The sequence below is a fragment of the Lonchura striata genome, chromosome 3, assembly GCF_050655825.1.
Source record: "Lonchura striata isolate lonStrDom1 chromosome 3, ASM5065582v1, whole genome shotgun sequence".
NCBI classification, from domain to species: Eukaryota; Metazoa; Chordata; class Aves; order Passeriformes; family Estrildidae; genus Lonchura; species Lonchura striata.
The window spans coordinates 84,707,089-84,719,278 of record NC_140705.1 but is presented as its reverse complement, the minus strand read 5'-3'; the positions used below and the strand labels follow the sequence as shown (position 1 = coordinate 84,719,278).

Genomic DNA, 12,190 nt, shown 5'->3' with positions numbered 1-12,190 from the left:
GAATCTCAAAAGTGCTTTTCTTTGCTGGGCATTACACAAGCATAGGTGGAGACAGACAGTCCCTGGATTTGGGAATATGTAAAGATACAGGTGGGAGACAGGACGTACAATTTTTCTATTGCTGCAGAAGTCCAGGCATGGAGGAGGACATGCATGCAATCAAAGGCCATTAAGGGCAAAGCTGAGAGCTAGAGTCAAGTATGGTACTCTCCATTACTGTTGCTTATACCATAAGTTCTTCTTGTCTCCTTGAAGTTTCCTGATAGGACCTAACTCCTCTGTAGGCACATCCTGATATTGATAATAGTTATCATTTATACATCGAATTTCCAACATCTAATGCTGACTCTAGTGAAAAGCAGTATATTTCTGAGTCATCCTCTTGGCAGCTATAAAAAGTTGGTGCTGACATCTTACCCTGTGCATAAGTTTCTAGAGAACATGGATTATAAAACCAGTGCCAGCAGATGTAAGGAAAACTCCATTGAGACACTGGTTCTGGCTCCAGGATTGCCCACATGCCAAACTTTAAGTACCTTGGACATTGTAGAGAAATCCCACCAAGGCCATTTCTCATTATCTGTCCCTCAGAAGAAAAGTGGTCATTAGGCAATACCAAAAAGGTTTTAGCCTTGATCAGGCACTGAGGAAGGAGACTCTCTGGTCACAGTCACAGTGGGTCAGCCCACCTCACTGGCTGCTTATGAAAGCCACTGTCAGAACTACAGATGAAAAATGCATTACAAGATCTGACTGTTACAGCCACAAGGACCACAGTGGCTGATCTCATCACACCATTTGCAAAACCCAACACACAGAGCTATGCCTGGCCAGCTGGCAGTCCAGTCATTTTGTTCTTCCCCAGCACTTATCAAACCCAGTACATTCTGGTAAACTAGACCATGTACTTTAGCAATTATTGCAGACTGGATGTAAAGAGTCCAAGTGATGACATATTCACTGTTTTTCTCAGGAAATTATTTCAGTTATTATTTCCTGAAATCTTTAAAAAAACCCACCCCTGCATCTTACTTTCAGCTTGAATTTTATGAGTTCCATTTTCTGGATTGGACTTCATAAGGTGTTTTTTTTTTTTTGTGGGGTAATAGGCCTTTCTGCTCTTGGGTTCATTTTTCTTTAGAAGAACATTAAAATATCACAGTGTCCCTAAGATTCTTCAGATAAATTATATGGTATTCTGAAGAATTTAGTATCCTCTATAGTATCTCAGAGATTGTATATAATTTCTGCAGCTCATTTCTGAACCTTTCCAAGTCAATCTGGTTCTCTTTTGAATGTGGGTAAATGTTTTGTCAATGCCATGCAAGTGGGAAAAGTTCTTTCTACTACTCCATATCTCCTTAATTATCTACCAGGAGGAATAGGCTTCCTTGCTCTGCCAAGATCCAGCTTCCGGTGAATTATCTGTAACCCTTCAGAGCTTCTCAAAGTCATGGTTTTCCAGAATGCAACCTCATAAACATGTAAAACTAGTCTATATGAACTACTCCATGCAATACTCTTCTAGGACAGAAGGTATTACACACATCACCTGGTTGCTGACCATTTATAAACAGCAGGAATCACTTTGTATCACTGATCTGCTGTTACAGCCATTTTAATTTTCCAGTTCTATACTCAGAAACTCTTCAGCATGGGGAACATTGAATGCTGTTCTAGGATTCTGCTGTCTTCCAGAATAAGGAATAACTCATTCCAGTCCACTTCCTTTCCCTGCCTGATTCACATTCACCTGAAACTTTTTTTTTTTTTTTTTGCTATGTGTGTGCATCAGGTTTCAATAAATTTTCTTCCTTTATTTTTATCCCCAGTCTTTATTGTGCTACTATCCTGGTCAGTATGATAACTTTGGGAAATCTGCATAATTATTTCATAACATGCATTATTTCATAATCTGCACTATTATTTCTTTATTTATATGAGGTGGTAACTGGAGACTCCAGAGGGGCTTGTGCCTAAGCATGTAGCAAGACTGCTGGTAAAACTGCACCATCATAATCTGAGAATCTAGGAGAAAGGATTTTACAATCTATTTGTTTTGCACGTGGGGCACAATGACATGGAGAAGTTCAGAATAAGGATGTGTGTGATTCTGGCTTGGCTGTTAAAACCCAAACTTTCTCAGCAGCTGAGAAACACCCTCACCCAAGCTTTTGACCTCACTATTGCCTGACATTCATGTCTGATTTTTTAGTATTTTGCCTTTCTGTTCTTTTTCCCTACCCTTTGATGTCCCTGCTCTAATCCTTGGACAGCTGGTCTCATCTCAAGTGCACACTTGCCTGTGTTGCCTTAGCCATGATAACTTATTCCCCAATAGCACATATCCTCCTTGTTGATGTAATTTTGGCCATTCCTCACTTTCAGAATACTTCCTGCCACTGAGACATGCAACTGCTCTTTTCTGGCTCTCTGCTCCTCTTTCAGAGCTGTGAAGCCTGCTTTCTTATAAGACATTGACCAGAGGCCTCCAGATGATGCAAAAATGCAAATTCTCCACACCTTATGAATTTTGCATCAGTTGTCCTGCACAGTGTCTTTCTATTGTAGTGAGCACAAAAATCTGCTCTCCTGAGAAGACAGATGTAAAATCCCAAGCTCTGCCCATGCACCTGCTCCTTTAAGCAGTCATAGGGCCAGCCAGCTCTTCCACAGCTGTCTAGCAGCTGGGGAAAGGTGAGAACAGACAGGCTGCTGTTCAGGGTTTCTCTGGCAGAGTAGTAGGATTGCATTAAGCTCCTCTTAACACATTATGCAGAATCTTAAGTCTTTAGCTGAACCAGGACTACAATCCTCTTATGCGACTTTGCTGAAATTCCGTGAGTTACATGCACGCATGCACACACACCAGCACAAAGCAGCCTTCAGGAGCAGCTTACCCCTCACAGGTGACAAACGACACCAGGCAAGTTTGTGCTAGAAAACCCGCAAGCTATTGGTCACCCACAGATGAGAGATGATTTTTGGCTCCCACAAGCTTAACGCATGTTGTGATTGCCTTCTTTTTATTTATGGATAATGTACTTGTTTGTTAAGGTTGGCTTGTCCTTTCTTGCTGGGGATTTTTATGTGTTTGTATTCTGTTTCCACTGTATTCATGTGAAGTCTTTACCTCCCTTGACCTCCAGCAACAAGGCAGCAAGGCAATCGTGTTTGGGTTTGACAGCCTGTGAGAGATGTTTGCCATAAGTGAAAGTCATCTCCATGCAGGACACCAGGACAAAGTTGGGGAGTTGCTGCAAGGCTGGACATGACTGCCAATGCTTCATGTGGACATGCAAGTAGGGGAGATCCTGCCCTGCTTGGAAATGGAGTTTCCCAGATCTCATTTCCAATGCAGTTGCAATGAACAGAGGTTAATAGTAGCCATCAGGGTTCTCCCCCTTCATTGCAGGCATTTGATATCATAAGTTATTTATTTGGATCAGGATTTCCAATATTTACTTGGGATTTTCAGTGCCCATTCACCTAGGGACTGGGCTTTCAATACTGGTTGAAAAAAAAAGTTCAGGCATGTTAAGGGTATCTTACATTGACATTTCAAGCCAGATGCCCAAAAAAGTCTATGGAAAGGAAGATGGGTCCTCTTCTTGGGAGCTGGCACCCTCTGCCACTTTGAGACCCCACGTGTAAGCAATGCAAGAGCTGAGTGTGGTGAACTAGAGAATACAAACCTTGGGCTCTTGCTACTTGCCAACATGGGTGTATTTTTAATTTTTGGCTTTCATGCTCTCTGGTAGGATCTTCCTACCTGTCCTCCCCTTCATATAAGCTCAGGCCAGTGTCTGCATGCAGAATGATGTGAACAGTCTTCTGTGGCAGCTGAAACTGCAGAAGCTGGTTTTGAGGCAGCTGGCTAGGCAGGGGGCAGATAGATGGCATCTTGAGAGATGAATGCAGTCCTGAGGGTTTCTGAGGCTGGCCTCCAGGACTTCTCAGTGGTCACTCATGATGCCTGTCCTGCAGCCATGTGTCCTGGTGCTCAGCAGAGTCCTCTCTTTAAGTTCTGTTAGCTGAGGGGACTCCAGGGCCCATGGGGACTGTGGCATAGCAGTGCCTGTGGCCATGGGTGAGTAGTGGTTGTCTACATGCTGGGGCTGTCCCCTGCAGGGCTATCATCCATCCCTCTTGCTGGAACTGTGTCAAGGCAGTCAAAGGCAGGTTGTCCTGTGAGATTCTTTAACCCAGGCAATTGCAGCTCTGTGCTGTTGAGGCATCCTTGGTTCATCAGAGCTTTTATTTAACTTTGTTAGCCATGGGATATTTTGAATCTCTCTGGATAACTTTTGGATTATGTCACTGCCTCTGGATTTTTATCAACACTAGGAGTGATTTAAAAAAGAAAAAAAACAGCCAGCTATGCAAGAAGTGGTGTGGTGCACTCATGATGGTATTTACCGTAACCATCTCCAGGCATGGTTATAGGGAACAATTTTAACATTTGTATCTCCTTCAAACAAGACTGGCCACCCTTGAGGCAGAGCATGCCCTTTTCCTTTAAGGGGACTGAACACCAGACCTGTCCCCCTGTGCTGTATCTTGGGTTTCCAGCAGCTAGCCCTAAGCAAAGCAGTGCCTCACGGATGGATGGAGAGCTGCTGTCACCAGAGCTATTACTGCACTGCAAATAGCTCCAAGCCCTGCAGAAATACTCCACTGTGCCCTTGCATTGCCTTCAGCAGGCCAGTCTTGTGTGTGCTGAGGACTGCTGTGAGGCAGTGGTTCTATTACATGGAGCCTGGGCGTGTGAAGCCTCACGTTAATATCTCATTTTCAGAACAACTTAAGGTTGTTCCTACTCATGCAGCTATGGTGGGTTTCATAATCTTGTCTGTGCAGCATCATCTTTCAGTTTGTGGCCTCACCAGCTGCTGACAGCAGTGAGAGACTGATTGCAGCACTGCCTGGCTGCAGGCCAGTGCATGCAGCCTTTGTGGCCACCACTCCTCCTGACAACATCCCTTACCCTGTCAGTCCATGTTGCCTCACATGCAGCTCTGCTGCTGCTGCCATGCTGTCCAGATGTAGAACATCTCCACCATTCTTCCAATCCCGTGCCTCTCACAGCTTTGTTGTCTGTACTCTGTCCTGAGATGCAGTTGATCTCCCAGCTGGTCCAGAGCTTTTCCAAGCCTGGTTCCACCAGTATGTGTTTCAGCTGACCTCAGTATCCCCAGCTCTTGATTCATGCTGCTCTGCAGAGGTGTTGCATCACTATCTTTTAGAATCTCAATGGAAATGGTTAAAACCTCCATGTTTGTCTTGGTGTTGACTCATGTTTTAGGAACAGAATTATGAAGGCTCATTTCTGATTTATTTCAAACATAACATCTATCATACCTAGGTATCTGTTGATACATTTTATACTTAATGACCTATCTGGACCAGAAAATACTGTGCAGGGAAAGCTTTGTTCTGTCAGAGGACTGCTAGATGCTTATGGTGCCCTTCTTTTTGCACTTAAAAATATTTGTGGACAAGGCTTTTAGGAAGGAAGTGCTCCACTGAAAGAAATAGTGCATGAAGTTGACTGTAAATGTAATTATACAAGACTCTATACTAGCTTCAAGGAAGGGAAATACACTCTAGTGGTTCCTGTGGTACTGCATTTTGATGCTTCCCTTTTCCTTCAGGAAACTGAAAACCAAAGAATGGTGATTTTCTGAAGATCACCTGCTGAGTTAGTTTCAGAACCCAGCTATCAGCTCAAGGTACAAAGCTATAGTCTCTCTTTCTCAGGGATATCATGCTCCACATGGGGACTGCAATCCTGGCATTGTACTTCCTCTAATTTTTACTTAAAGAGCAAATCAATTGGAGCTAAACTACTCATCCCTGTTTGAAACCAGGCCACGTCACAGTTGAACACCATTTATGAAATAGTAACTGGAGCTCTGGAAACTGAATTATTATATTTATTCAGTCTGTCACCAGATAATTGCAAATGTGAATAAACTTATTCCAGTAAGGTCAGTTTTATTGTTTCATCCCTTGCAAGCTCAGTTTATCATTCCTGTTTGTTAACTGCAACTGAGCTGCACAGAAGGCTTTGTGCTGGAGGATTTCTCTGAGAGATAGGATGAAACAGTGCTTAGCCCAAAGAATTTATAGGAGAGATACTTTTCTCATGCAGGTTAGTAGGGCTTTTTGCTTAAGCAAAAAATTTCCTGTATTTACTATGCTTCTAATAGGAAACACTCAGATTAGAGTGTTTTCTAGGGGACATTTGAGTCTGAAACAGGAGAAAGAGAAATCCTTTTGTGGGGGAAGGAGCAGAAAAACAAAGAAAGTTTTGGGCAGAGAGGAGATGTGGCATGGTTTGGCAATGAAAGACTGGTGAGGCAGAGGGGAGTGGAAGGGGCTGACATGCAAGAACAATGCAATATAATGAATAAAAAGTCAACATCAAGCGTGCTGTAGAAGCATGTCTGGCAATGATGTCTGATTGTGCTGTTGGCTGCACACAGGCGTGAACTGCACGCTGTCTGTCCCAAATGTAGCAGCAGTTTCTCCTGAACTGGAACTATCTCCAGAGAGGCTGCCAAAACTGCTTTCCTGGACACTCAGCAGAGATGCTGGTTGAGCTCCCATTAGAGAATTGGCCTGACTTCTGGGAACAGAGCCGCTTGAGTCACACCCCTTTCATGCTCCCTGGTCCTGGAGTGACCAAACTATTGTTTTCAGAGCCTGAATTGCAGAGTTGCATGCGTGGAACTAAATCAAAATTCCCACAACCCAAGAGCTGAGTAGCAAATCTTCATATCCTCAGCTTGCTGGGGGTAGGTGGCTGTCACCAAGCATGTATATGTATATGGTCCTGTCCACAGAGGCTTCAGATGACCTGCTGTCTGACATATGAACTGCAGCAGTGCCAGGCTGTTTTAAATTGGTTTGCCATACAACATCAGATCTGTCAGCTGCTAGATATGAACCCCTCCATGCTAGTACCTATAATGCCCATTTCTAAACTTAGTACCCCACTTTTTCAAAGGTTTTATATTCCCATACATCACCTCTAGATCAAAAACATAAACAATTATGGATCAGGTGGACAGACGCTGTCCATTCTGGTCATAGCAGACATCTGAATCAGCCTAATGGCTCCATAGCTCCATTGTCCATTCTGAGTTGAAATGTGATTGTTATCAGTTCCTCCAGAGATATAATTCAAGATACTCTGCAGTGGTTGGTTCTGGACTAAGCAAGCTTGAGGGCAAATTCCTTCTCAGCCCCATGGCCTTGAAATCAGTTTATCAGAAGCAACAAGGGACATTTTTCTTTTGGAAGTCTAACATGCTTTAAATACTTACTATTCCAACACAACAATTGGACACCCTTATAAATACTACCTACTTAGAAGAATACCTTACTTATCTCATATGCCTCATAGCACTATGAGACAGTGAGTTCCTGCTAATCTGATAAGATGACAGTAAGGTCACGTGCAGTGTTCTTGGTGTGTTGTCTTGCTGTTGGGCCTTAGAACTAAGAGTTCTTTTGTGTGACAAGGTGCTGACAAGCTCTGGCCCCAAAAAAATTCTGTAGGGATTCAGTTTGCCCTCACTTTGCTCTCTGTCATTACCCTAAGCTGCAGGTCTCCTGGAGCTGCAAGGCAGGACTGATGGCAGCACATATTCCCCTGAACACAAAGATCAATGCTGGCTCTCAGGAAACCTCATGTGTGCTGAAATGTAAGTGGAAATGGTGCCTTTTCATTAGCACACAGGACTATTGGCATGTGCCTGCTTCTGTGCCAGCAGGTATTAATGCCCATCAGAGCGTGCCAACCAGCAGGCACTGTCTAATCCTGGTGTTGTATAATGAGAGGGGGAACTGAAGGTCAGAAAACAAGAATGAAGCTGTCTGGTGCAGAGCTGCTGTGCTCTGCAGAGATGTCAGGGCACAGTCCCCTCTGGTGTCATCCTCTCTTGCTCCTGGAGACCTGACCAGTGGTATTCTCTTACTCAAGGGAAAGGCTATGAAGACCGCATTTGGAATAGAAAGAACAAGACCAATTTCAGCTCCAGATTCTTCCGCCCACTTGGGCTATATCTGATCATAGCTGGATAATAGAGTCCCTCCCACCAGTTTCAGACTATTGAAAACTGGGGCTGGAGCCTGACAAAATAAATGAAGGCTTCCTTCCCTTCAGGCTGTTATAAGTCTGACGGTGTTACTGTACTATGGAAAGCAAAAGAGTGGGCAGCACCCAAGAAAGAAAGAATATTTCTGATATTACAGTGCTGTAGTGTTACAGGCATGGAAAATGGGCCAAGAGGCAGAAGTGTCAGATGGATGTCCAGACTATCCACAGCTAAAGGATAGAGGAAGTGAAGGGAAAATGGAAATGTGGGAGGATGGTCTGAAGGAGGCAATAAGCCCAAGTGATTTTCTTCTCTCAGCTCTTCATCATAAACAGAAACTTCCATCCCTGGGTCTTGTCTCTCTTTACCATCATATGAAGAACTGAGGATTCTGAAGATAAAGATTAATTCACAATAGGAAGAAGAGGGTTGCTGCATTGCTCTGTAAGAATTCAGGAAAGAGTTGGATGGAGTTTGGATGGACTCCAAAGGGGACTGTCTTTGAACAACCTCCATCTAAAAGGTCTGGTCTGAAGTCTGAGGCATTTAGGAAGGAGGAAACAGGATTCTCGGGATTGTATGACATTCACAGAGAGCTAAATATATAATTAATTTCTCAAAATACACAATTCCCTATCATCTGCCTTTTCTGTGAAATTATCCAGAAGTAGTGGGAGGGGACCAAAAGGTGAGGCTAATGCACAGCAGCCCTGTTAATCATTTATTAGTGTTTGGTTGGTGCCTGTAATGTGTGTGTGGAGATGGCTCTGATGAGCGCTGAACTTCTGGTTCCCATCTGGAATATTTTGCTCTGCCCAGACTTTGTTCGGACTATGTTTACCTTTAATCGGCCATCTGACCTGTCACCAGGAAATACATCAGAACAGGTATTGATCTGTGCAATTGATTTTGTGTCATTTTCCCCTCTGGTACTGAGTTCACATGAGACTAACTCATAAAATACCAAGCTCACAATGTTGCTGTGGCCCCCCACAAGGGTTCTCTGCCATGAGAACATCTCCTCCCTACCAGTGGAACTCTGTAAAGACATAGTTCAAGTACCAGTGTCTGTTGGTACATTGGCCAGCCAGGACTGAGAGGGTTAAAGGCCTGAGACACACAAGCTCATTTATTCCTGCTTAGGCCAAATGTGTTTCTATTGAGCAATTGTGCCTGGAGAACATCAAGAAGATGCATCTTGTAAGACTCAGCCCACTGGGTCTTTGGGCAACATTTTCTTGAATGTCAGAGGGACTTGAAAGAAGTAGTCTGATCCTTCCCATGTCTCCTGAGTTCCCATGGGAAGACTGGCATTTAAATTCCTCCCCTACAGCAGGTTGTCACCAGATATCTGGGATTTCCCTGCTACCACCACTGCCTTGGGATCTCTGCCATCCCCCTAGCCCTGAGGAGGTATTACTTAAAAAGAGGGAAGGAGTGAGACAAGGATGGGACTATTTTGGAATCTACAGGCAAAGATCCTGATTTTAGTTGATAAAGCTAGCTCTCAAAGACACAGGGAACAAGAGGCTCCCTCTGATGGGAAGAGCTGCGAGTGGAACTCCTCTGAGTACAGTCCTGCACACTCATAATCTACCTTCTCTCAGATCCACTGCTTCTGTAATCCAGGTTTGTCCACTCAGCAGTGCCTGGGGTCTGATTATGTCATATGGCAAAGCTCAGTGGTCTATGAAGCTCAGCATTCCTGAATATCCCCTTCGTCCTGAAAGGAGGTGAATATTAACTAAGACCTGTACAAAACTGGTACAGAAAGAAAAAGTTGTTCAATTTTAAATAGTTACTAAGAAAAAACCCCACTCCTTAGAACTTATTGTGCACCCTTCCTGAAAGTAAGACAAAGGACAAAGGAAGCACAGTCCCATAGCCATTCCTGTTACCATTCAGTCAGTGGCACAACCTATAACCTCATGCCATAGACCACTGTTGTCTAGGCTTTAACAGAGGTGTGGCCAAGAGCATGACCTTTCTTCTGTTCAGACTAGATTTCTTCACGAAAAGAATGTACTAGAGGGATTACAATGAGTGTCAGGGGATGAGGTAAAAATAATAGGAGGACCATTTTCAGGAAGAGTAAAAACAAACAGTGGCATCAGAGATATATTTATTCATGTGCTTACAAAAGAAAGGGGTGGAAATCTGTTAACAAACCAATTTTCTGTCTCTATTGTTTTCTACTCTAGCCATCCTAAATTTTGCTAGTCCCTTTTCTCCACTGGGTATGAACTGAAGGACTTGTTAACAAGTGAAACCAAACTTTTCCATCCTACTCACCTCAAATTTGGCTCCAAATACCAGAGTTAGGCAGCTGGAATGTGTTTTCAATAGCTGTGAGGACATCTGACATTATCCATCCAGATGAACTGAGCATTTGAAAAGGGCTGCTCAACACATATTTTAGAACATATTTTCCAGGCACCAACATTTGAAAGGCTGGGCTGCACTAAGCAGCTCCCCTGCTGCAGCACTATAAGGGAGGGAATAGGACAGAATCCAACTCTCAGAAATTTTAAATCAGCAGCTTTATCCCTAATATTCACAGTCAGCACCTGCATTTGGCAGCAGGGCACTCTTCAGACATTTTTTGGACTACAGCCTTAATTTATAGGTGCTTGGACTCTCAGTTCTGCCCTGAGCTGTGTCAATGTGCAAAAGAGACTGGAGGGAGCTGACATCATAGTTATATTGGGCATCACATAGCTCTTTATTTGCAGCCCCCTTTTTTAACTTCTCAGCTTTTCAGACAACTGGCATGCACAGTCCAATGGAAAGCAGGCTGCCAACCCTGTGAAAGCACACAGGCCTCTCCACACATGTTAACAAAAGGTCCTTTCCCTGCTGCTCACCTGAAGGTCATCCTATTAGAAAGACTTTGGGGATAACTGAACATTCCACTGTACATTCATTACTTGTATGTGTTCTTCCAAGCTAGCTTCTCTTCTTGCTTCCCCCTTCCCAAGGTCAGTGCTTTTCCTTGCTACATCCAGCCGAGTGGTGGCAGGTGGGGGCTGCAGCCATGGAAGTTCAAGCCAGGCTATTAGTTTGATCAAAACCACTGAAACCCAAGTGCAGAGAGGGAGAAAATTTCTCATTTAGTGCTGGGAGTCTCAGTCACAGAACTCATATGTGAATAATAAGACTAGACAAATTAGATCCTAATTAATATCAGGCATATTCAACAGGCCTTGCAGCTGATGGATGTTTTTACACTGAATTCATTGCCTTGTGGATTAGGACCCATGGACAGAGGGTGCAAACAGAAACCAGAGCTGTAAAGAATGACAGAGAGCTCCCTTAGGGAAAGAGCTGGTTTACAGTACTATGTGCAAGGAAAAGACACTCCTTCAAGGGAAAGGGGGTAAGGGAGATGCTGGAGCTGAGTTTTTGTCCTACGCTGTGGGGTGGGAGGATGAAACATGGGTTTTGGGGCAATTCTCACTGAGCAGGAGTTTGCTCTGCAATGAGCTCCATTTCTTTCAGGGTCTGAACAAATTAATAAAAAGAAGATTGCAGGCTTGAGGGGTGACAGGCAATGGGTCTGTAACCTCCAGCGAGCAGGGAGTTTGTAGCACCTGTTTTCAGGCATCCATTTCAAGTGGAAAAGAATTTAGTCTCAGATCTTGGTGGCTCTCTAAGGACACTACTTGAAACCCAAAAATACCTTTTTTTCCTCTCCCTCCCCATATTCCCCACTTTCTTCACAGACTCCTGGCCTCGCCTGCTGCTCCCCCTGACAGGCAATGAGCCCAGCTGGGGCCCATGAGTGCAGTGCCAGGGGTCAGAGAGGCTGGTATGAGCTGGCTGCAGCATGGATGAAACAGCACGTATGCACTGCCGTGCTGAGCCTTGTGCCTCTTGGTTGCACAGCAACCCAGGGACACAGGCCTGGGTCCCAGCCAGCTGCTGGGGCCAGCCCTGCTGACACCTGGTCCTCAGCACCCCTCCAAAAGCTGGATGGGAGTAAGCATCCCTGATTCAAGGAAAGACTCAGCTGACGGTGCCCAACGTGAGGCTCAGGGAGTGCACAGCAAATGCTCCAAGTTCTTGGCAGGCCAAAACAGGGTCTG

General features: G+C 44.3%; 1 protein-coding gene and 1 long non-coding RNA gene across 7 annotated transcripts in view; one reads left to right on the top strand and one right to left on the bottom strand.

The window, feature by feature from the left end:
- The window catches only part of LOC144246047 (uncharacterized), a 123,446-nt gene that overhangs the window by 88,634 nt on the left and 22,622 nt on the right, over positions 1 to 12,190 (top strand). The gene's annotated exons all lie outside the window — the stretch shown is intronic.
- LOC146767973 (uncharacterized) overlaps positions 1 to 12,190 on the bottom strand; it is a 61,794-nt gene that overhangs the window by 35,036 nt on the left and 14,568 nt on the right. For 2 of the 6 annotated variants that reach the window (XR_014953839.1, XM_085575595.1), the window contains exon 1: positions 10,398 to 12,025. The exons of 1 other annotated variant lie outside the window; for it this stretch is intronic. Coding sequence is in view for 1 of the 5 variants with exons in the window: in XM_085575595.1 (XP_085431721.1) it covers positions 10,398 to 10,463 (66 nt within the window). In the remaining 4 variants the exon portion in view is untranslated. Of the gene's footprint in view, positions 12,026 to 12,190 lie in introns of those variants that run through there. 3 more of the 6 variants (XR_014953840.1, XR_014953841.1, XR_014953838.1) reach the window with 3 other exon arrangements.